Source organism: Eptesicus fuscus, chromosome 4 (assembly GCF_027574615.1).
Source record: "Eptesicus fuscus isolate TK198812 chromosome 4, DD_ASM_mEF_20220401, whole genome shotgun sequence".
Taxonomy (NCBI): domain Eukaryota; kingdom Metazoa; phylum Chordata; class Mammalia; order Chiroptera; family Vespertilionidae; genus Eptesicus; species Eptesicus fuscus.
This window is the reverse complement of record NC_072476.1, coordinates 31,894,145-31,918,416: the sequence shown is the minus strand read 5'-3', so window position 1 is coordinate 31,918,416 and position 24,272 is coordinate 31,894,145. Positions and strand designations below refer to the sequence as shown.

The 24,272-nt window shown below is 53.1% G+C and overlaps 3 protein-coding genes across 5 annotated transcripts in view; 2 read left to right on the top strand and 1 right to left on the bottom strand.

The window, feature by feature from the left end:
• PRKRIP1 (PRKR interacting protein 1) overlaps positions 1-21,912 on the top strand; it is a 45,384-nt gene extending 23,472 nt beyond the window's left edge. Inside the window, exon 6 of the mRNA XM_054714866.1 lies at positions 21,837-21,912. Within this exon, the coding sequence (XP_054570841.1) occupies positions 21,837-21,859 (23 nt within the window). The 3' untranslated portion in view covers positions 21,860-21,912. The remainder of the gene's footprint in view (positions 1-21,836) is intronic.
• On the top strand, positions 383-10,805 carry ORAI2 (ORAI calcium release-activated calcium modulator 2). 2 transcript variants are annotated; one of them, XM_028145294.2, is made up of 3 exons: positions 383-529; positions 5,231-5,468; positions 10,079-10,805. In XM_028145294.2, the coding sequence occupies exons 2-3, from the start codon at positions 5,241-5,243 to the stop codon at positions 10,616-10,618; spliced, it is 768 nt and encodes a 255-aa protein (XP_028001095.1). In that variant the 5' UTR covers positions 383-529; positions 5,231-5,240; the 3' UTR covers positions 10,619-10,805. The 2 variants fall into 2 exon arrangements, with proteins under 2 accessions (XP_028001095.1, XP_028001096.1); XM_028145295.2 differs by lacking the exon at positions 383-529 and adding an exon at positions 7,262-7,389 and having other exon boundaries at positions 5,382-5,468.
• On the bottom strand, positions 16,027-24,269 carry ALKBH4 (alkB homolog 4, lysine demethylase). Of its 2 annotated transcripts, none has more exons than XM_008141445.3 (3): positions 24,037-24,269; positions 20,374-20,571; positions 16,027-16,938 (listed from the first exon to the last, which is right to left on the bottom strand). In XM_008141445.3, the coding sequence occupies exons 1-3, from the start codon at positions 24,157-24,159 to the stop codon at positions 16,354-16,356; spliced, it is 906 nt and encodes a 301-aa protein (XP_008139667.1). In that variant the 5' UTR covers positions 24,160-24,269; the 3' UTR covers positions 16,027-16,353. The 2 variants fall into 2 exon arrangements, with proteins under 2 accessions (XP_008139667.1, XP_054570838.1); XM_054714863.1 differs by lacking the exon at positions 24,037-24,269 and adding an exon at positions 20,784-21,144.
• Positions 24,270-24,272: the final 3 nt, after the last annotated feature.

The following is a 24,272-nucleotide window of genomic DNA, read 5'->3' as shown; positions in this document are numbered from 1 at the left end:
CTGGCCAGACCAAGGGTCAGACAGCGCAGCCTTATTGTCCTGTCACTGGGGCTCAGGGAGGCTGGCCTTGGGGCGGGAGAGCGAAGGATGCCCGGGCTTCCGGCTCGCCTAGCTGCCGCTGCGCCAATCCCTGTCCGCGGCTACCCGAGGCGCGCCCGGGGCCAGAGAGATGCGCTCCCTCTGAGGGTACTCGGGCCTGGGCGGGAACCGAGTCCAGCCGGCAGGGCTCCCTGGGACCCCCAAGGAGGGGCCACGAGCCCCGCCCCTCCGGGGCCACAGGGTCACGTGGCCCGCCGCTCCCCCGAGGGCGGGTCACGTGACGCTAGCGCGCCGTTGCCCAGGCAGCCGCTGCGGCGGCCGGCGGGGGCGGGACAGCCGGCGAGGCGGGGCGGAGGGGGACCCCGCGGGACCGGCGGAAGGAGGCAGGGGCCGCGCTCTGCGCCCTGGCCAGGCCACGGGGCCACGGGGCCACAGGGTTAAGCCGGAGCCAAACCGGAGCCGGGCCGGGCAAGGCGGGCAGAGCAGCTCGGTGAGTGCGCGTCGCTGGGGGTCTGGAGGAGGTAGCTGGGTCCTCGCCCGTCCGCGGGACCGGAATTGCACCAGGGGAGGGACGGGCTTTCTCCTGGGCAGGCTCGGAATGGGGTGGGGTGGCGGCCAGGTGACCCTAACTCCGCGGATCCCCGGGCGGGTTGCGGCGCCGAAAGGACGGGGAAGTCGGGGGCGCGGGCCGAGCCCGGTCTTGGGCGTCTGGGGATTCCCTGGGGGAAGGACGGAGATGCAGATGGACTCTTCTGGGAGACCCCTGTGGGGACTGCTGGGCCTCCGTCCCCCACAGGTGTGACAGAGACAGAGAATGAGAAACAGATTTCTCTGCGGGCACTCAGCATTGCTCACGCCCCAGATGCTTAAAGGAAGTTAAGATGGGCAAACCCCCAACCCACCCCCTGGATGTGTTTCAAACAGGCCTGCCTAGGAGAAAGCTAATGTAGAGAGAGTCCCAGTTAGTGTAACCAAACCTCCTTTTCTGACTTCCCTTATATAGAAATAAAAACCCTCCCAGGTTCCACCAGGAGAGCATCCTTTGGAGCCCCTGACACCTGACTGAAATGTCGGGCTCCATCTTGCCCCACCCTACCCCCTGCCCCAGTTGAGTGTGAGGACCAGACTCTGCCCGCCCCCCCGTCGGGCAGGGGACACCTGGTGTAAGGGAGGACAGTGGGGCTGGCAGGGATAGGATGGATTTGAATCAGGTCTGGCTGCTCCCTTTGCAGGAAGTGGCTTCTCTATCTTCAGGCCCCAGGCCCCAAGCAGACAGACAGCCCTTCCTTCCCACCCCTGCCACTCTGAGGATGGTCATAGGGCTGCTGGGGCTGCCCTGACCACTCCCAGGAGGCCACCTTCTCCACTCTGAACTTGAGCCCAGCCCCTGCTCACGGATGGCCCCAGAACTTCCCTCTTCTTCACCCCGTACTTACCTCTGTGTTTTGGAGGTTACCAGGCCCTCCTGCCATTTCATTTGGCACACAGATCAGGCTGATACTAGATTGTTTCCCTGATTGGCTTCTTCCATGACCCATACTGTGCCCTGCTAGAGAAAGCCCAGCAGTCACACTGCCTGGGCTGCCCTGAGCTCCAGTACTCCCTGCATCCTGCCCCTCCCCCATTTCCTTGACACACACACCCGCCCCCACTCTGCAGCCAGTCTTCCTGCCTCTCAGAGCCCTCCCATGCCTCTCAGAGCCCTCCCATGTGGGTAGCATTTTGTCTTTGAGGGAGAGTCCCTCTTTGCCAATATTGCCTTCACTACCTATGTCCTTACCCCCATCCTTGCTCCCTAGAAGGGACCTTCTCCCTGCCCAAAGCTGAGGCAGCCAGCACCTCCTCTGCTTCCTAGGCCCTCTCACCCCTCCACTGAAGCATTTAGCTCATCGAATGAGAATTACCCGTTACCTTGTTCCCCACTGGGCACAGGAGCTCACAGGGTTCTTGCCTTTTTCATCTTTGATGCCTAAATACCAAATGCTGTCTTACTTTAGGGCCCAGTAAACATCTCTGTGATGCAGGATGTTGGATGGAGAGACGGCTACTCTGAGGAGGGCAAAGGTTGTGCCTTCTACCCTTCCACATCAGTACACTGTCTTTATCATACCTCTAGGCCCACTTCTGTTACATGTAGAAAAATGAAAGAAAAAGTGCATTTCCAAATGATGCCATCCTAAATTATTTGGAGCTAGCCAAGGGATTGGTTAGTAAGCAACATTCCTCTGAACTCTCCCCCAGGGAAGGGACCTTCCAGTTATTAAAGTGCTTGAAAGTAGTGCTGCTGGCTGCAGACGTGGGCAAGGGGGCCTCGATGCTTCCAAGTAGGCATTCCTAGTAATTGACATCTCTGGCAGGAATAGGAGAGCACAGAACTGTTCCCCAGGGTCCTATTGGCCAGTAAAAGCTGGTCTCCATAGCCTGGCAGTGAACAAAGAGGAAGGCACCCCAAAACAGACTCTTCCAACTTCCAGGACCTTCCCATGGAACCCTTTTAGAGATTGGCATGGATGGATCAGGTTTGGGGCATTTTCTCAGTTGCTGACACTTGGTAAACACCCCTGACTCCCCCACCCCCCATCCCCAGCCATGCTCCCTGGGATCCAGAAACCCTTATCTGTTTGTAATCGCCTTAAGTAGGCTTTTCATGAGGTCTATCAGGGCCTAAATGTCCAAGTTAATATCTGATGCTAACTGAGCTGTGAGGTGCCTGTGTCCTTGAAACTTGCCCTGCAGATTAATTAGAGCTGATCCCAGCATGCTGCTAAACAGGCCAGCCCCTTGGACCACAGGAGACCACCAATCCCTATTGGGATTAGTGGAGATTTGGCTTTAAATTCACAAATCTTGACAGATCAGTCCTTCTGATCTTCATTCTGTTATTGTCACACCAGATTTCTTCCTGGGATAACTCCAGGGGTCTCCATTCTCTATCCTATATAATAAAAGGCTAATATGCAAATTGTCCCCTCCACTGGGAGTTCGACAGGGAGTTCAACTGGGAGCTCCACCACGGGGCAGGGCCCCCACCCGTGCACGAATTCGTGCACTGGGCCTCTAGTTTCTTTATAAAACCCTAGAGGCTCAGTGCACGAATTTTTGCACGGGTGGGTCCAGCCGGCCCAGCCCCAATTGGGGCGGATTGGGCTGGGCCTGTCAGGAGGAAGAGATGGCGGGAGGTTGGCTGGCCAGCCCGCCCTGATTGGGGCCAATCAGGGCCAGGCTGGCTGGGTGGAGGGGCCGCCCCTGATTGGGGTTGAGGGACCGATTGGGGGCGTGGCCAGCCATGGGGAGGAGCGGTGGGCCGGCCATCCCTGCCCCCAAATGGGGGCCCGCAGTCTAGGGGAGGGACCATGGGTGGTTGGCTGGCAGGCCCTGCCCCTGATCTGGTGAGGGGGCCAATCTGGGGTGGGGCCAAGCAGGGGGAGGGGCTGCAGGAGGTTGGCTGGCCAGCTGCCCAGCTCCCTATTGGGGGGGGTGGTGATCAGGGGTGGGCCAGGAAGGGGAAGGGGCTGTAGGCTGATCAGGGTGGTGGGGGCCCATCAGGGGCGGGGCCAACCATGGGGAGGGGCTGCAGGAGGTTGGGTGGCCAGCCCTGCCCCCTGTTCTGGTGAGGGCTGCGATCAGGGGTGGAGCTGCCAGGGGGAGGGGCTGTAGGAGGTTGGCCAGTGGCCCCACCTCCTATTGGGGTGGGGGGTGTGATCAGGGCCGGCTGGGGGGCGGGGCTTTGGGCCTATCATGGTGGGGTGGGCCGGTTGGGGGCGGGGCTGGCCAAGGGGAATGTGGTGGGGTGTTTGGCCTGCCAGCCCCACCCTGGGAGAGTCCGGTAGTGGGCAGTCCTTATTAAAGGATACTTTTGAGAACAGTAACTGGGAAGAATGGGAAAAGAGCAGGTTTGGGCAGAGGAATAAGTAAAGCTGCAATGCTGGCCAGGGATCAGCCTCAGCAAACCACATGGAGAGCTCTTGGGTCAATGGGGAAAAAAGAGACATATGTGCCTGATCGGCTGGTTCGCTGGCCACAGTGGGCGTCATAGCGACCGGTTGTTAGGGCGTTCCTGTCGCTGGCTTTTTATATATATGTATAGATTCAGTTGGATTTAATTTTTCATTTTGTTAAATGTTTCCATTGCAGCCTGGATGTGTCTGTACTTTAGGCATATAAACCAAGTGTTTTTGGGGTGAACCGTGCTGATTAACATTAAGTTGGAACTGCCGGTTTAGACATTTGGTGTATGGCTTGGCGAAGGAGCCAGTGAGCCATCTGTGGGGTTGACTAACCTCTCTCTGAATCCTGCCCAGGCAGAAGGATAGGCAGCTCCTCCAAGCCTCGGTTGCCCTCCCATAGCTGGTCCCCCAGCAGCCACATGGGCACCCAGCTGGCTGCTATGGGATGGGGTCCTGTGGGGAGAGCCGCTCCTCCGGTGAAATGGGGCACAGCCAGAAAGGGGGCTGCCTTCTTGCCCAGCATGCAACGCACGTTGTACGTTGTTCCTGACCTGCTTCTGGGTGGGAGGTTTGTATATAGCAGAGCAGCTCCTTCGCTTTGATCTATTGAAAGTCAGCCCCCCGCAGGAGGGTTTATAAAAAAAGAAAAAGAAAATTTAAGTTGGATTTATAGCAGCTGCTTGGAAAAGTGTATTTCACGTAGACACCTGGATATTGAAAAGCAGTTGAGTCTACAGGTCCTGTATCTTGTTCAAGAGCCCTGTAGGGTGGGGATGTCCTCATTTGAAGATGATGGAGGTCAGCAAGGTCAGGTGGCATGTTCAACATCACACAGTTGGGTCAAATCCAGACTTGGTAACTTGAGGTCCTAGGATCTTTCTAAATGCTACAGCTCCTTACTCCCTAAAGATAGGTGCAACTTGGAGGACGTTGTTAGGTGCTCTTGGCCAACCTTGGAATCCCATTCACCCAGAGCCACACTCAACTGGAACCTTTCTGAGCTCGGGATGGCGGGAACAATGTTGAACACTGTGGTGCTTCTTGGAAATGCACTCCTGAGCCTCCTCTCCTATAAATGGTCCACATGTGGGGACTGCATTAGGACCAGGGCCCCCCACTCACACACCCCTGCCCCCATGGCGCTGGTGTGGGGTGTAGACAGGGGCCCCAGAGAAGGTAAACTGGGTTTTCCAGGCCCCAGGAACCCTGTGGGATACCTGAGTGTGTCTCTCTTTTGCCCCCAGCCTGGCTCCCATGATGAGTGCTGAGCTCAATGTGCCTGTGGACCCCTCCACCCCCGCCTGCCCTGAGCCTGGCCACAAGGGCATGGATTACCGGGACTGGGTCCGCCGCAGCTACCTAGAGCTGGTCACCTCCAACCACCACTCCGTGCAGGCCCTCTCCTGGAGGAAGCTCTACCTGAGCAGGGCCAAACTGAAAGCCTCCAGCCGCACCTCTGCTCTCCTCTCAGGCTTTGCCATGGTGAGTGCAAACACTTGGTGGGAACGTAGCTTGCAAAATGGGCTCTGGCACTCCCACTGGGCCCTACTGGCAGCCAGGATGGACCATTAGGAAATTTCCCCACATCCCATCCTCCAAGGTGACTGTGACTGCTCTGTCAACCAGAGGAGTTCCCAAGCCTCAGAGCCCACAGAAAGAGCCACTCTCACATTCACATAGAAGTATTTGCCTGGCAAGCAAGTTAGGGTGGTAATTAAAATAGCTTTAGAATACAGATTTCCTGGAGAAAAGTACCCACATCTGCCCATCTCAGGGTCCACCCAAGAGTTTGGAAATCTCAAGGACTTGGGCAGGAACTGTGGATTGATTTGGGTTTATGCAGTGTAGCCCAATTCGGTGCAGATGCCCCCAAATGTGGCCTCCAGGGTGACTAATCAGAGCCTCTGGCCTCACTCCCAGCTGCCCACCTGTGGCTTTCATTCTGAGTCATCCCCAAGACAAGCGAGGACAAGAGTCCATCTCAGGCAAAACTGAGGGCACTGTTGACTCCAAAGCCTCAACGCACATCCCTTTAGGGAATTGTCGTGAGGATGCAGGTGTCAGGAGTCAGACTGCTGGGGCTGTGGCAACCTCCCTCTCTGTTGTATGTTCAGAGGTCCTATTGGGCCGGAAGCAGGGGGTTTATTTTTTATGTAAAGACAGTTGTTGTTTTTCTGTAGTCCAGAGCCTCATTTGTCAAATTGGTAGTGCAGAAAATAAAAAGCTGTCAGAGTGAGCCACTGTGGTCATTCCTCTGACAAGGGCATGCTTGGTCATCAGTAGGGCCACCTTTGGAAAAATGACACCCTACACAGTCAGGGCATGACTTCATACAGGGTGAGGCAGAGGTCACCAAACTGAGAGGCAGTAAATTTGGGTTTAGGTCTACTTTAAAGCAAAGGCTTATTTAGGTCTTGTGTTTTTGTTTTCTTAAACATAATTACAAAAGTGTGCAATTACATGGTGCACAACTTTGGCTCATAGTGATTTTCTTCCTGTGGTTTCCATCACATTAAAAAGACAAAATTTTGCCCAGCCACTGTAGCTCAGTGATTGAGCCTTGACCCATGAACCAGGTCACGGCACGATCAGGTCAGGGCACGATCCCCAGTAGGGGGAGTACAGGAGGCAACCAATCATTGCTTCTCTCTCATCATGGATGGTTTTGTGTTTTTTTTTAAATATATTTTTTATTGATTTCAGAGAGGAAGGGAAAGGGGGAGAGAGAGAGAGAAACATCAATGATGAGGGAGAATCATTGATCAGCTGACTCCTGCATGCCCCATACTGGGGATTGAGCCTGCAACCCGGGCATGTGCCCTTGACCGGAATCAAACCCGAGACCTTTCAGTCTGCAGGTCGACACTCTAGCCACTGAACCAAACCAGCTAGGGCTCATTATTGATGTTTCTATCCCTCTCCCTTCCGCTCTCTGAATTCAATTTTTAAAAAAAATTTTAAAAAAAGACAGAATTTTCTCAAGCTTAATTTTAAGGAATGTGTGTGAGAAGTTTAAACATCACTATTAAAATTAGAACTTGTTTTCTACACCACAGAAGAAATACAGTATTGCATTACATTTTGCTCACCTATACTTATTTAACTTTGGGAAATGAACTCTGGGAAGTATTGCATGACATAATGCAGAGAGACAGTTTCCTTTCTGGGTGGGGCTTGGGTCTGGGAAATTACTTCCTGTCTGCAGCTGTCTTTTTAGACCCTGGCCTTCCAAACATTTGGATTTCCAAACTTAGGGCAGCTTTCCTGTTTTCCAGCCAACAAAATGCTCATCCAAGTTGAAGGCTTTAAAACCACTCATTCAGAATTTGAAAACTAGCCCTTGAATAAGTTATCAGAGTGACTTCTGGAGGAGGAGTTTGAGATGCACTGGCAGCCTTCAAAGGTATGAAGTGGTCTCAGGATGAGAATAGTGGGCCCCAGAGTGCTCTCATTAGCTTGGCAACGGCGGTCATACTTCCCAGTAGTAATTCATTCTTCAGCGTTTTTGGAGTATCTACTGTGCACCAGCAAGTGCTTCGTTAAGCAGCCTGGGGATACATTATAGAAGCCACACAGTACCCTTGCCTTCTCTTCTAGAAGGTCCCTCTCAGGGAGGCTGCCCCAGCCTAACATGCACTGAGATTCCGCCATAGCAGTGAAACAGCATGGAGCCAAGTCAAGGGCAGATTAAAGACCAGTAAATCAGATAACCATTCAGACTGTGGTGCAGCTTGGGAGAAAGAAGTGACCAATGCAGATCCTCAGATAGCATTTTGGCATGGCCAAATAAGGGCAGGGACATGGACAAATGAAAACAGGCAGTTTGCTAGGTGGAGTCCCCTCTTTATACCATGTATTCCCTAATTAGAATTGCAAAACAATAAGTACTTATGCCCAACCTTAAGCTTATCTCTTCATGTTTATTCTTCTAACACAGAGAACCAGTGATCTGAAACCTCTTTACATAAACAAAATGAAAAATGGCCTTTTGGCTTTTTCTCCTCTTGAGGCAGAGTACAACTGCTTCCTTGTAGGCCTTTTAATCATCTCTTTCTTATCTCGGTGCCCTCTGTGGTTTACAACATCCTTTTGTTGGGCCAGAGCCTACCCAGGCCACAGGGGCACTGAGAAAAGACCACCTTCAACTTCTGTCATGGGCTACTATCTTTTTGGAGCAATATTTATTGCTGGGTTTCTGTTCGGGTATGGTCCACTAGGACTGCTGTATCTTCTTTTTAACTACCAAACGTTCCATCTCCACTGCGGAGATGAGGTGCTCACTCTAAGAGGTGGTAGTTTCTAGAAGTTGTGACATCCTTCTTGTTAATTTAACATATATATTTTATTGATTTCAGGGAGGGAGAGGGAAAGATAGAAACATCCAAGATGAGAGAGAATCATTGATCAGCTGCCGCTTGTACACCCCCTATTGGGGATTGAGCCCATAACCTGGGTATGGGTCCTGACTGAGAATTGAATTGTGACCTCCTAGTTCATAGGTCGGTGCTCAACCACTGAGCCACACCAGCTGGGCTCTGGTTAATTTTTAAAAACAGGGATGACTCAGATCTAGGAGGCAAACACAGTGGGTGGAAAAACCTTCCTCTGGCTTCTCTCTTACTGCCCCACCCCACCCCCTTCCTGGTTTGATTTCTTACTTTCGGGTACTTGGGAGAAGGCCCTTGGTGAGCCCCAGAGCCCTTACTGGGCCTGGACTAAACCCTCCACTGGGGAGGTCCACAGTGCTGCGTGCTGGGATGGTGGGGAGGTAGGGTGCTGGGCCTCAGAGGCAGCTATTCTGAAAGGATGGGGTCTGACCTTGCAGGGGCAGAGGCAGGAGTGTTGCTCAGTCTGTAGTTTGAAAGCCACGTAGGGCCTGGGGTGAGCATGTACTACCTCAGTGGTCGGCAAACTCATTAGTCAACAGAGCCAAATATCAATAGTACAACGATTGAAATTTCTTTTGAGAGTCAAATTTTTAAAACTTAAACTTCTTCTAACGCCACTTCTTCAAAATAGACTTGCCCAGGCCGTGGTATTTTTGTGGAAGAGCCACACTCAAGGGGCCAAAGAGCCGCATGTGGCTCGCGAGCCACGGTTTACCGACCACTGTACTACCTAAGTGGCTATAAGCATTCTGTGCTACAGAGATAAGCTGGGCTTCTTCTGGTTCCCTCTGTGTCTGTTTTTTTCCCTTTCATTTAAAAAATAATTTTTATCATTTATTACATGTACACAGTTTAGAAATTAAATACAGTTGACCCTTGAACATGGGTTTGAACTGCACAAGTCCACTTACACATGCGCCCAACACTCCCATGCTGCTCAAGGGCCAGCTGTACTGTCGACTTACAACAATCCCAGCAGACCCACCCGTATTCTCCACTCCCAGAGGCAGCCTCTCGCAGCTTTCTGTCTTCATGGCTCCAAATGACATCTGGAGACTGCTGTTTCTTTATCCATTTTGGACGTTACCCATTGGCATCCTGTGCCTGTGGATGATGATTCAGCTCACTCTTCCCAGCCCACCCTCCTTCCCACAGCTGCCCCTCCTCGCTTGGCCCTCGTGTCCTGGCCGTTAGATATGTATGCAGTTTCTCTCTCTGGCTTTTGGTGTCAGCTGAGAGATGCACCCTGTGGTCTGTGTGAGGCTGTCTGGGTTTGCAGCTCTGAGTCTGGGCACCACCAGGAACCTCTGTTCTTACTTTTTTTTTTAAATCTTTTAAAAGGTCCATTTTTATTTTTAAAACAACAGGGTTTTTTTGCAGCTAAGCCACACTGCAGCCTGGCTCTGATCTCAATAGCAAAGCCAAATGTTCCCAGGGAAGTGTGGCCTCTGCCCTGGCTCAAAGCTTGGCACCTCAGATTCACCGTACGTTCCATGTCTGGGAAGGCACCTGGAGGGTGACTTGCACCGCTTGGTGCTTCTTTAGTCTCTTCTGTACTTTTAGACTTTTTCTCAGTGAGATCTTCTTTAGCTAATCAGAAAAAAGGCAAATTCAAAATAGTTGAGCAGCAAAGAGGGTGTCCTGTGCTCTGCAAGGGCCTGGCAGGTGTTTGCCCAGCCCAGCAGCATCCGCTCTGCCTTGCAGGTGGCCATGGTGGAGGTGCAGCTGGAGACGCAGTACCAGTACCCACCGCCCCTGCTCATCGCCTTCAGTGCCTGCACCACGGTGCTGGTGGCCGTGCACCTCTTCGCCCTGCTCATCAGCACGTGCATCCTGCCCAACGTGGAGGCCGTGAGCAACATCCACAACCTCAACTCCATCAGCGAGTCGCCGCATGAGCGTATGCACCCCTACATTGAGCTGGCCTGGGGCTTCTCCACCGTACTCGGCATCCTGCTCTTCCTGGCCGAGGTCGTGCTGCTCTGCTGGATCAAGTTCCTGCCTGTGGATGCACGCCATCAGCCGGGCCCTGCACCCGGCCCCGGTGGCCACACAGGCTGGCAGGCCGCCCTCGTGTCCACCATCATCATGGTGCCCGTGGGTCTCATCTTCGTGGTCTTCACCATCCACTTCTACCGCTCGCTGGTGCGCCACAAGACCGAGCGGCACAACCGCGAGATCGAGGAGCTGCACAAGCTCAAGGTGCAGCTGGATGGGCACGAGCGCAGCCTGCAGGTCGTCTAAGGGCGCGACTCCCCTGGGGGCTGGGAGCCAGCAGAAACAGCCTGCTTTTGAGGGAATTTTAAAAACGTAAATTGCCATGAGGCTGCCTAGACACTGCCAGATAGTTCAACACCAAAGTTTTACTCCTGTCTTAATGCCGTAAAACCTGGCTCATTTCCCCTCAGAAAATGGAAATCCTTAAACGAGAGACTGATTCTGTTGCTAAGTGCTTAGGGCAAAGAAAGACTGAGTCTTTGGCCCTGGGGACTCAGGCAGGGCTCCAGCACTGTGGCCCTCCCAGAGATGTGGAAGGAGTGGCCAGCAGAGCAGGGAGCCTGGCGGAGGCCCGGAGGGAGTCAGGGTAGGTAGGGCTGGGAGTTCAGAGGATTGCCCATGACTCCTCAGGTGCACTGCCTGGCAGCCGGGTGGCACATTTGATAGTACCAGCCTGCTATGATTAGGTGGGAATTGTGGCAATTAGATGGGCACAGGATTACTGCTGGGCCTGGTGCTTCCCTCCCCTGCTCTGCAGGGGGTTGGGTGGCCTGGCTTGAGGGCAAGGCAGGAGCCTGGGGCACATGTCATCCCAGCAGGTATGGGTACTCCAGGAGGAGGCAGACTTGTCAGGGCCCGGGGGAGACTTCCAAGAGTGGAGGCCTGGCAGAGTTGGGGAGGCATGTCTGGGGGCAGCCTACTTGAGGAGGCTGTTAACTAAGGGGCACTCCAAAGCACACTGGGCTCGTTCTTTCTTCCCAGCCGGCCTGGAGCCCTGGCCTCACTGACCCAGCAAGGCTACCAGGTTGGGAAGAGCCCGCAGTCCAGAGGCCCACATCTCTTGGCCACAGAATGCCCTCTGAGCCTGATCCTCCGGGCTCTGGTCCCAGAAGGCCAGGGGAATTTGCTCAGGTGGCAGAGCCTGCCCATCTCCCTGCTGCCCATGGTGCCTGGCAGCAGAGGGGCAGCTTGGGGGACTTCCTGTCTGGACAAGGCTGTTGGCCTGGTCTGGTCGAGGGGTGGTAGCACCAAGGGCCAGCCCTGGCCAAATGTGAGTCTTGCTCAAGAGATGGAACAAATGCAGAGAATGCACAACCCCACATATGCTTCCCCTGGGCCCCCAGGCCTCTCAGCCACAGCCGGCGCGTTTACTGCCGTGCGCAGCATGGGATCTGGTTGCCCTAGCTCATGTTCTTTGGCTGTTCACATACAGGCTATAGCTCAGCTTACGTGTGAGCATGCTATACCCCAAGCTGCTTCTAAAAACCACCTTTACCACATTGGCTGGCAGCCACCTGGAGAAGGAGGCCATTTCCTCATTGGACTTCATGCTCTGATGGCATTTCTATCAACAGCCTAATATCTGTGGGATCTGGGTGGCCTGGCTGAAGTTTCTGGGAATGTGACCTATTGGTGAGAACATAAACCTCAACCTGTAACTCTGAAATGCTGACTGGTGACACTTACAGGGGCCTGGACATGGTGTCCCTCCAGGCCAGAGAAGTGCCCTGGCGTCTTCTAAAGGGCGTGTCCCTTGTACCTTCTGCAGACATCTGTCATGACTTGCTTGCTCTCTAGTGCATGTTTCCTCTTTCCCACAGCCTTGTTGAAAAGGCTTAATTGGTTTAATGTGTTTGCTTTGCAAAAGAATGTCAGCATCACTGCAAGACAGCCACTTAGTGACCTGGCAGTGACAAAACTAGCCTGCTCTTCCTCACAGCTGGGAGCAGGCAGCAAGCCCTTACTCTGGCCTGAGCCTTTTGAGGGGTCGTGCTGAGCTCACTCCTGCTGCCACTTTCCTGGGCCATTTGGTACCACTGCCCCAAGTGTGCCAAGTCCACAGAGTCCCACGTTCCCCAGACTAGAAAGCACACCCCAGTGCCAGGGGGGGCCCATTATGCCTGATCCATGGGCAGAGCTTTTGGCCTGACCGCAACAAGGTCAGACACGAGGTGCGCAATGACAGTGCCACATGAATAGGAAAGGCGCCACGTACCACGTTAAAACAGTGGGAGAGTAACGTTCCTGTAATTTCCTGTTCTCATCCAGAGTGCTTTCCCAGCTCCAGCCTTTCTAGAGACACGAGGCAAAGAATTTCTGTGGGAACAGAGATGAGAGTGAGTCTGGGGACTGGTGATGGGCGGGGTGGGGGAAGGACAACCTCAGGGTAGCCGAGGAGGTTGTCTGGAGATGGAGGATAAGCTGCTCATTGAGCTGCGGGAACAACTCTGCAGGGCAGTTTAGGGGAGGGGCAGGCAAATTACAGGCTAGAAATTCGGATTCCGGAGGTTTAACGAGATTGTGGACTGTTCCAGTACAGGCCTCTCCTTGGTGAGGCGCCATGGGCCGCCCCGGGGCCAGCGTGGGCTTGCCCTATTTCCCTCTGAGCAGAGCCTTCCTGGTGCTCATAAAACAAATGCCTGCAAATACTTGAGGCCTGTTCCAAAGTGGAACACAGTCTCCATTTAGTACCTGACCAGAAGTATCAAAACTGAAGTGTTTCTATTTTAGAAACTGGGGGCAGAACACATTTTAGTGTCTTCTAGGAAGGTCTGTGGAGGATGAAGTCATAGAAGCCTGAGTGGACGGGGTTCATCTGTAGTCCTTATCTGTCTTGTGATTAGTTCATTATGCATGACACTGTGTAGGTCATGTACGGTGTACAGACCACAGTCCTGGATATGGATTTTTAAAAGTTGACCTGGATTGAACTGAATAAACAAGCTATACACTGCTCTTTCTGTTCTGGGTGGAATGCCATGATAGCTGCTGGTCCTTCCCTGGTGTCTGCTGCATCCTGGATCCTTAAGCCCCTCCTGCCTCCTCCTATTTGGTGATCACCGGCCAGTGTCTTAATAGGCTTCCCAGGTCAGAGACTTCTCTGGAATAGACAGGGGACTTGGGTGTTTCTCTTCCCTTTCCAGAAACACCGCAAGGGGAGCCCCAAGTATAGCTGAGTGCCAGCAGAGCCATCTGGACAGGGTCAGCTTGAAGTCCTCCAGGAGAAGAGCCACTGAAGCGCTAGTCCCTCTGGGCTTTCTCCAACCCCAGGAACCTGTGGTTCTGGGCCGAGGCAGGTGTCCAGCTGGGCAGCAGTAATGCAGAGCCCTCCCTTGGCCTGGTGGCAGGTGGCACTCACGAGGAAGCTCCCAGATTTTCTGTTTTGTAATAGTTGCCCAATGAGGTAGATGCTCTAGGAAAGAATTTCTGTCCATTATTAATTTTCTGGCAGTTTAAGCCAGACAGTCCTAGGAATTAGGTGTGTAAAGCAGATGACACCACTATATGAAAAGTTCTCCCAGTACAGGGGGCCAGACTGCCTCTGCAGCCCAGAGGGAGGACTCCTCAGGCCCCGAGGCACCAAAGGCCTGAGCTCAGGACAGAGCTCAGGGCCAGCAAACTGACTGTAGACATTTCCCCAGCAAGCCCGTGGCCAGGCCCACTTACCGTTCAGCTATTCTGCTGAGAGAAGACTCATTCCTGACTCAGATGCTTCCAGAAGGTTGAGGGGTAGCGTCCACAGAGCCCTGGACAGGGCCTAGCAGGGTAAGGTGGGACAGGACTGAGCCTAGACTCCGCTCAAGGCCCATTTAAAACATGCAGACTTGTACAGGCAGTTTCTGCACAAGTCTCAGCAGAAATAACCGAGGGTCCTCCCTAGACTGAGCTCAGCCCCGTTAGGACCAACCTGGGCCCCACTATCGGACCATGCGATCAGGAACCAGCACCAAGTTTCCTCAACAGTGCAGGCTCCCCCAACTTACTCTGGAAGAGGGCACTGTAGGAACCCCCCTTGGACTGGATGCTTCCGTATTAGTATCTTCCCACAGACTCCTGCCTTCTAGTCTGAGACTGCAAGAGCATTAGCACAGACAAGCATCTGGTGCTGAAGGAAAGCAGGAACAGCTACCTAAAATACGGGGTGAAGCAGACGCTGTGCCCCAGTCCGTGGCTGCTGGGACCAGCCCTTCAGAAACAGGGCAGCAGTGCAGTGGTGCCCAGGAGCGGCTCCGGAGGAAGCACCCCAGCCTGGCCAGACCCCAGCCCCACCCCATGGGCAGTGGGTGGCTTAGGTGAGACAGTGAGCACCTGGGGCCTGAAGGTCTTCACATAGCAGCTTCAAGGACAGACTTAACTCGGATCACCGACTTGACTACGTGATGAAGCATTCCCTAACGTGCTCTGCGGGATTGTAAGGGCCAAATGTTAAACATCTGACAAGCATTAGGAGATTCCAGGAGAAACAGGCTTTCCCACCGAGTGACTCCCCAGCCTTAACAGGTCTCTGCCTGACAGGTCTTGGGGTGCAACAATTCCCAAACATCCATTCCCACCTTTATTGGCAGAGCCCCTTGCAGACTCCATCCAGGGGTGGGATGCTCTAAGGCCCAGCCTCAGGGCAGAGGCTCCCCACTGGGCACCATGGAGCAGCCCACCATGCCTGCAGGCCTGCTTGGTGGCTCAGATGCAGCAAGATCGGTTCCAGCTGCGCTTGTATCTACTAGTACATGCTCAGTGTTAGGTCTGTAAGGGCTGGCATGGAGACTACAGACCTGGGAAGAAGCTGTCCTTCACCCTCCTACTGAGTGAGCTGACCCAGGAAGCAGCAGTTAAGGCACCTGGGAGCTCACCGACCCCCACTCAGTAGCCACTAGAAGCCCACACAGCCTGTCCACTGCAGTCTCACAGCATTCTCCAGTCCAAGCCAGTGGCTCAGCAGCTATGACACCACTTCATGGGCAGTGCGGTGGCCAGTCCATGTGACCATGGAGACCAGTGCCGAGCATGAAACTTTCCAGGCTGTGAGGGGGCACTGGTCCTTCAAGGCTGGCTCCCAACATGTGGCGGGTGAGCTGAGTCTATTTTGTCACATAAGCAACAGGAGAGAGGGCTGGCCATGCAGACCCAGGGAACACTGCCATCTCCCTCCACCTCCACAGCCAGCACGCCCGGCCACAGGTGCACAGGGGCTGCCACCTATCCAGGCGAGCACCACACAGCACCAGCACCAGCCAGTGAGCCACCTGTGCTATCCTGGGAGTTGAAGAGAACTTTCCCCCTTTTTAACATCATTACATGGGGCGGAGGCGGGTTGGGCTATGAGGAAAATCTGGGAGGTTCCTTATGAGTGCCGCCAGGCCGAGGGAGGGCTCTGCATTATTGCTGTCCAGCTGGACACCGGCCCACCCCCGTATTTTAGGTAGCTGTTCCTGCTTTCCTATGTGTGGGCTAAATCTCTCAGATTTCCCTGTCCTTAGCTGCATCCTGCACCCCAAGTCTGGGTCAAGAAAACTGTCACCAGCTCTGAAATCTGAATGTCAGTAGACATTCAGTTAATAGCCTCGGATCTTCTACCAATTCCATGCTCTGATCTGGCATGCTACCCAAATGGAGGGACTGCAGGGTGGGGCACCAGGAAACCTCGCTGAGACAAATGGATAAAGGAGAAAATGGTTTTAAGTGATTCCAAAGTTTTTAAAGCTCAAATTATGCCACTTCCCTCAAATGTGACAAATTAACCCAAACAGGTGGCCACAGTGCAGCTCAAAGGGGACTGACCTGAGACACATCCCCTCAAACCAGTTCCCGGCAGGGCGTGCGCTGCCATGACGTCAGGGTGTCGGCAGTCTTCTCTGGAAACCTAATGAGGGGGGAAGGAAGACCCTTGTGCTGGGCTCCCCCTTCAATCCTGGCAAAGGGTCAAGTCTGGAGCGGCACCCTGGGCCAGGCCCCGTGCCAGCTCCTGTCCCCAGGAAGGCGGCTCACATGGGTCTCCCCTGAAAGGAGAGAGAGATTTGCAGGAGCTCCTGCCCAAGTTCTTGCTGCCTCCCACCGGGACCGAATTCGGCCGACAGCTCCCTGAAGGTGGCACACACACGGCGGGCCTCGATGTGTCTGCGGTGGATGGCATGCTTCCACTGGTGCCGTGCAGCTCCGGTGAGCACAAGCAGAGAGCGGCGGGGTACGGGGACGGCCACCTCCACCTCCTGGCACAGGACGGACCTACTAGGGGCCATCACACCTTCCAGAGCTTCCGGGAAGCCGGATGGGGCCAGGCAGAGCAGTAGGCTGCCGGGCGCCTCCCGGGACATGGACAGCACAGTGGGGGACAGGAGGTTGAGGCTCACTAGCCGCTCCCCCCACAGCCAGGTGTCATCCAAGTGGGGATCAATGGCTGAGCCCCGTTCTGGGCAGTAGTCCAGGTTACACTGCTCCACGGGCCGGAAGTCCTCCAGGATGGGGTAGAGGCCCATTCTCCGCACTATCTCCCGGCTGAAGCTGGGGAGGCCTTGGAAGCCAGCAGTCTTGAGCTTTTGTTTCCGAAAGTTGACTTTGGGACCATAGTCCTAAAGTATGAGAACAAAAAAGAAGTAGAGAAATGTCTGCGTTTACAGAAATATTATCACACACTAGGTCTAAAGAATTCAATCACAGTGACCAAGAAAAGAAAACTTTCTGACTTCAGGGGTCTGACATTCCAGTAGGAAGAGGCAACACCACAAAGATACACATGAACTGGAAACATCAGATGGCTCTAAGTGCTAAGGGAAATAATAATGCAGGGAAGGGGATACCAAGTGTTAGGGCTGTCTTAGCCCAGATACCCGGGAAAGCAGAGCTAGAGACAAAAGGCCCCTGTGCAGGTAGCGCATCCAGGATGTGATACCGAGAAGCTGAGATCTGGGACGAATGAGCAGCAAGGGAGGGATGGCTAATCAAGGCAGCGTTATTACGGTGGGGACACCGGGGTTCAGAGCCACAAGGAAGAACAATTATCACGTGACATGGCAGTTCTACCTGGTGCATACCTCAGATAAATGAAAACAGGTCCACACAGAACCTAGCACATGAATGTTCACAGCAGCACTATTCACAATGGCCAAAAAGTAGAAACAACCCAAGTGTTTACCAGCAGGTGAATGGACAAACTAATGGGAGTATATCCATACAATGGAAGAGTTTAGTCATAAAAAGCAGTAAAGCACGGGTATATGCTGCAAAACGATGAACCCTAAAAACATTAAGCTAAGTGAAGACACCAGACACTAAAGGTCACATATTGTATAATCCCGTTTACTAGTACATGAAATGTCCAGAATAGCCAAACCCACAGAGACAGAAAAAGTAGATTAGTGGTTGCCAGGAGACAGGGGAATAGGGAGGGAATGCTAATGAGTATGGGTTTCCTTTGGGGAGATAAAAATATTCCAGAACTAGATAGTGGTAATGGTTACACTACCTTGCCATTGTGACTATACTAAAAACAGATCCACTGAATTGTACATTTTAGTTTTTATGTATTTTTATTGATTTCAGAGAGGAAAGGAGAGGGAGGGAGGGGGAAGAAGGGAGGGAGGGGGGGAGAGAGAGAGAGAGAGAGAGAAAGAGAAAGAAACATCAATGATGAGAGAGAATCATGGATCAGCTGCCTCCTGCACACCCCCAACGGGACTGAGCCCACAACCCAGCCATATGCCCTTGACCAGAATTGAACTCGGTACCCTTCAGTCCACAGGCCGATGCTCTATCCACTGATCCAAACTGGCGAGAGCTGAATTGTACATTTTAAATGGGTGAATTTTATGGTATGTGGCTTCTATCTAAAATAAAATAAAAATAAAATAGGAATGGTCTAAAATATGCCTCAGATTTTTGCTTGAGGTATGAAAGAGGGGAGCATTTATTTGCCAACTCCTACCCTCTCTGGTCCCCCTCCAGTGGAGGGTGGCTCCATCTGGGGGACTCCTCCTTCCAGGTTGGGCATGTCTCAGAGTGCCTGGGTGAGTGGCTCCTGTAGGGCATCGCCAGGAGCAGCAGGCAGAGAGCCTGACATAGGAGTGCAGAGGGCAGGGCATGAGGAGATGGAGCCTTTGAGGAAGCTGGAGCGACTGCTATGCCTGACACCCCAGAGCAGCAGTGAAAACAAAGGGGCTGACTAACAGCACTTCCAGAGCATTGTAAGGACTTCTGTTTAAGATGGGAGGCCCAGAGGGTTTGTAACAAAGTGGTGGCAGGATCTGATGAGGTGTTACTGGAGTTACTTTCCTCTCTATTGAAAACTGACTGAAGAGGGGTCAGGGCTGCCCCAGGAACCCTCTGAAGAAATCCTGGGAAGGGAAGAGGGGGCTGGGATGCCTGTGTTGGCAGTGGTGGGGAGGGTGTTCTCAGATTCAGATAGGTTTTGAAGGAAGAATGAACTAATAGGAATTAATGAGAAAAAGAGAAACCTGGAAAGATCCACGATTCCAGCCTGCACAGGTGGAAGATGGAATGTGCCATGATGGGGACACTGCAGGGGGCCGTGTATGGGCAAACAGCCAAAGCTCAGTTTAGGGTGTGACAAACAGAAGCCTGGGCTGGAGATATGAACATGGGAGTCCACAATACAGCGACGGTGTGTAGGGCCATGACTCACTAAGATCAGCAAGGGGATGTCTGGAGCAGGAAGAAAAGAGGCCCAAGGACTGAGCCCTGAGAACCAGTTGCTGGGTTCAGAGCATGGAGGTGAGGGATGGGAGCAGTTTTTGAGTGGGTGAAGCAGGAATGGGAGGAGAGGAATCAAAAACAGTGAGAACAACTCTTGAGGAATTCTGTTGCAGAGAAATGGAGCTTACTGGGAGCTGGGGGAAAAGATCCAGTTGAGGCAAAATTCATCTTGGGGAGAGAGGGGAGCAATGCTGAACAAGGTCTTCTGAGTAGAAGGGACCAGCACACAGCTGGAGGGGGCCTTGGAGAAGCCCTGGGCACAGGTGAGAAGAGAACCGCACCCACGCATGGCAGGCGGGTGTGCAGATATGTGTTTTCTCAGAGAGAAAGGTCATCAATGGAAGGGAAAAGAGGTTTGGGAGAACAGCAGCAAAGTGATGACCTGGGGAGGTAGGTATGACTGTGGGAGCAGGAAGGCCCAGAGCTGGGAGACCTGACAGCAGGCTGCACATGGGTGCGAGGGAGAGGGAAGCTGGACTTGACTAGGGCTGTAGATGAGCAGAAAGAGTATGATGAAGCAAACACAAAAAGTCGAGGGGTGCCCAAGGAAGTAACTATAACTGGCTGTAGTACAAAGTAAGGAGAGATGATGGGAGGGGAAAAGTGAAAACGTGGCCGGACGCCTGGCCGGTGTGGTTCCGTGGTTGAGCATCAACCTGTGAACCAGGAGATCATGGTTCAATTCCTGGTCAGGGCACATGCCCAGGTTGGGGGCTCGATCCCCAGCAGAGGGCATGCAGAAGGCAGCCAATCGATTCTCTCGTCATTGATGTTTCTCTCTCTCCCCCTCTCCCTTCCTCCCTGAAATCAATAAAAATATATTTTAAAAAACAAACAGGTGGCTGGATGGATGGTTCACAGGTTCTGGTGGGGGCAAGGATTACTGGAGATGAGGAATAGAAGGAGTGACCTAGACAGAGAGGAGTGGGACTGAGGAAGAGGGGGCTGAGATCCCGGACAAAGAGGAGGTCTGGGACCTGGAGGCCCGAAAATACATGAAATTGGCGGGAAGAGAACTTAGAGACAGGAAAGCATCTGGCACCTTTCAAGGAGCCCTCCCTGACAGTCACCAGCACTAGGCCAGCTGGCTGAGAGCAGAAAGAGCTGGGGGTCCATCTTCCTTAAGTCCTGGCTCACGGCATTCTCCTGGGAAGGTGGGCAGGCCACGTAAGCTGGGCATATACCTGGTATGGCTTACGAGGAGGGCACTGAGCAGGAGGTGAGCCAAAGGGCCCAGCAAAGTGACTGTCCTCTCTGACAGGCCGACCCTCCTCCCTAGCTCTGGGCCAACCTACCTGCTTCCTCCGTCCAGACTGTGAGAGTTTCCAAGGCTCACGGTCCATCAGCTGCACCATCTCAGCTTCTTCTTCTCGGGTCACGAAGTCCTCTATCAGTGTCACGCCAGGGAAGGGGAAGGCCCAGCCTTCAAAGTCAGACTCCTCAGCCCCCACAGCCCAGCCAGTGTCCGAATAGTAAATGAAACGATGTGTTTTCTATAAAAGAAAGACAGGGTCTTGGAGCCACTGGAGCGTGCCCTCCCGGAGGGCCTCTTGGGAGCAGCCCCTGCCCAATGATTCATCCTCCCCTGAAGCCACTTTGGAAGGCAGATCAAATCTAGAGGGAGGCCAAACCCCTGCTCGGGGTGCCCCCTGGGAAAGACCCTCTCACTTTCCTCATCCATAAAAGGAAAGAGAATCTGCATAACCATTTTGTTGTTGTTGTTCTCCATTTTATAGATGAGGTGACCAAGGTTCAGCAAAGCTAAGGAACTAGCCAGAGGCTGGGGATCAGCCTGCGAGTCCAGTTTCTGGGTCACTGTAGGGTATCTTCTGTCCTCAGCCTTGTGAGAATTAAAGGAGAAGATGGTGTGATAAGATCCAGCCCAGACCAGAAGTTTGAGAAATATGCTGTCCCTAAAGCTGGGGTCCTGGGGCTGTCCAGGGGTGAGCAGCACATGCTGGAAGTCCAGAGGGGAGAAGCCCTCTACAGTCCAGGTGGGGATGTCTTTGGGCTCTGCCCGCTTTTGTGGCAGCCAGAGGCACTGCCTGAATTTCCCTTTAAAAAAGAACAGAACTTGCCAGCCATCGAGAGGACAGCTGGGCTGACAATCTCCTGCTGTAGTGTCTCCGAGACCTGCCTCAGTTTTTGAGCGGAGGCCATCTTCATCCCGTGCAGCTTCCAGCCAGTGACCCAGCACGGACCTGGCCATTTCTGCCCAACATGGGCTTCCTCTAATGGGCAGTCTTTGCTCTGCAGCTCCCGACTGGGTTGACTGTGCCGCGCCAGCACAGCCAAGGGTTCGGCGAGCCTGAGGGAGGGCCGGCAAAGGATGAAGAAAAGACAGACAAGGAGAGCAAGCTGGGTCTAGGTGGATCTTCTGTGCCTGGCTGAGGCCACAGAACAGATCCAGACTGCAAGCTGATGCTTTATTTTATAGTCAGAGGTAAACAAGGTAGTGGTCACCATAGTTACAATGTTCTTATGAGTTTCACTTGTTTTGGCAGCATTTGCTGCACCTTCCACAGCCCATTAGCTACCCAGGTAGGATCTAGGGAGTGTCATAAGGTCAAGCTTAATTATGCTAAGAGGGATGTGCCCTCTAAGCTGGGACTTGTTTGCGGCTTTGCCAGCAGGTCAGTCCGAGGCTTAACCCTATAACCGGTCCCTACAGTTGACCATGATTTTATCAGATCTACATGGCAGTCTGAGGTCCTCCCTAACCAATCAATTCTGCCTCCTCCCCCTTTATGTTCCATAGGCATTGCTACCACCCCATCTTGAACCACCATGTCCTCTGTCTCTGGCGCCTCATATGGGACATGTTAAAAGTGGGAGTCATCGCCGAAACCGGTTTGGCTCAGTGGATAGAGCGTCGGCCTGCGGACTCAGGGGTCCCAGGTTCGATTCCGGTCGGGGGCATGTACCTTGGTTGCGGGCACATCCCCAGTAGGGGGTGTGCAGGAGGCAGCTGATCGATGTTTCTCTCTCATCGATGTTTCTAACTCTCTATCCCTCTCTCTTCCTCTCTGTAAAAAATCAATAAAATATATTTAAAAAAAAAAAAGTGGGAGTCATCCTAGACATCTTGCTCATCCCCCAGCAATCATGTCCCGGACATAGTTCAGACCTTTGGTGCTTTCGAAACAAAAGTTTTGTGGTAATATATAAATAACATAAAATTTACCATCTTGAATACTTTTTTCAGTGTACAGTTCAGTGTGTTAAGTACATTCACTCTGTTGTGCAATCTCCAGAACTTTTTCACCTTGCAAAACTAAAATCACGTACCCATTAAACAACTCCCCTTTTTCCTTTCCCCAGCCTCTGGCTACCACCATTTTACTTTCTGTCTATGATTTTGACTACTCTAACTAATGTAAGTGGAATCACACAGCATTTGTCCTTTTGTGACTGGCTTATTTCACTCAGCATAATGTTTTCAAGGTTCATCCATGTTGTAACATATATCAGACTTTCCTTCCTTTTTAAAGCTGAATAACATTCTATTGTATGTGTGTATTCCTTTTTGTTTATCCATTTATCCAGCAATGACACAGGTTGCTTCCACCACGGGCATGCAAATATTTCTTCGATACCCTGCTTTCAACTCTTGTGGGTATATCCCCAGAATTGTTGGATCATATAGTAATTCAACTTTTAATTTTCTGAGAAACCTTCATACTGTTTTCTACAGGATCTTCCACACTTTTACCAGGGACACTGCAGTTTCTTCACTGGCTTCCCAGCCTCAATACCTTCCTATTAGGTCCCAGTGAGAGAAATTAGCTTGAAATGCAGGCAGACAGGGCAGGGGTCCAATGGAAAACAAAGGCAGGTGGAACACAGGCAGGGGCAGGCACGGCAGTTTGAGCAGCCTAACCACAGGAACCAGCCATGCTGAAGTAACAGAATGTTTTTGGACACAGAGCGGAAGCATGGGAAACCAAGGGAGGGCCTGCAGCAACAAGGTGTACTAACGCATAGAAACAGGGAAAGTTCAGGTCCATTGCTGGGCAAGAACAATGAGGGAATCAATCAGGTGAGGACATAGGTAGGGACAGAGCAGGCTTGTAGCAAATATATACCCCTGGACTACAAGGCTTTGGGGGCAGCCCATTATTGTCCTCCCCCACCCCACCCCCACCAACCCCTCCGTGCAGGGAGTCTGAATCTGCTTGTAATAAATTTTCCACACTTTAGCTTAAATCTTCTGGTCCCCAGAGCTCATTCTTCTGTGTAGGGAGACATGACCCCAGAAAAAAAACCTCAGCTCACCGTTCTGGTTATCACCAGGATTGTTCTACAATTCACATGTAATTTCCTTTAAAACCCTTCAGGGGCTCTCCAAGGCCCCCAGGACAAGTCCAGCCTGGCCAGTGGCCACACACAGGGCCCTCTGGGGTCAGGCCCCTCGGACCTCATCTTCCTCACCTGAAGCATCACCCATCTTCCAAGCACACGCCTCTACCCCAGGCCTATATCCAAGCAGTTTCCCCGGGTGGAACGCCCTATCAACCAACTAAAATACTTCCAGGCCCAGTTCAAAAGCTGAGTCGTTTTTCGTTAATTAACTGGAATTAATTTCCTCCTTGCTCATTTCCATCCAAGGCCTTATGGGCACTTTTGCCCTGGTTTTCGGCAACCTCTACTCGTTCCGTATCGTTTCCCCGCGGGCCCGTGAAACTCCCAGGCCCCGACGAGAGGGGTGGGGGTGGGGTGGGGGTTGTTACGTGGGGGTTTGCTGTCAGACTCCCGCCAGGTCCGAGGTGAGCTGTGGTCGGACTGCACCCACGTCCCAATCCCTTCCCCACTCCTCAAAGCCTGCATCTCCTCACCCCCACAACATCCCACTGCGAGGACCCCTAACAAGGTTTGATCCGGGACGGCTAGTCGGGGCCTCAGTTTCCCCATATGAAGAATAAAGTAAAGTTGCAGGCGCCTCCTCTCCCAGCCTTTACCTGTGGGGAGTGCTGCCAGGGTGGGTCACCTCCCCGCTGCCGCTCGCAGATTAGACAGGTCCGGATACCCTTACAGCCGCATTCCCGAAGTACTTCGGGGGCCGCCACCACCGCAGCCGCCATCGCTGCGTCCCGGCGGCCAGGGCGCAGGCGCGGGGTTGCAGGGACCGCTGGGACTTGTAGTCCATACGCGGGGCACGAGGCCCGCGGAGCCGCTTCCTTCCGGTCATCTCCGG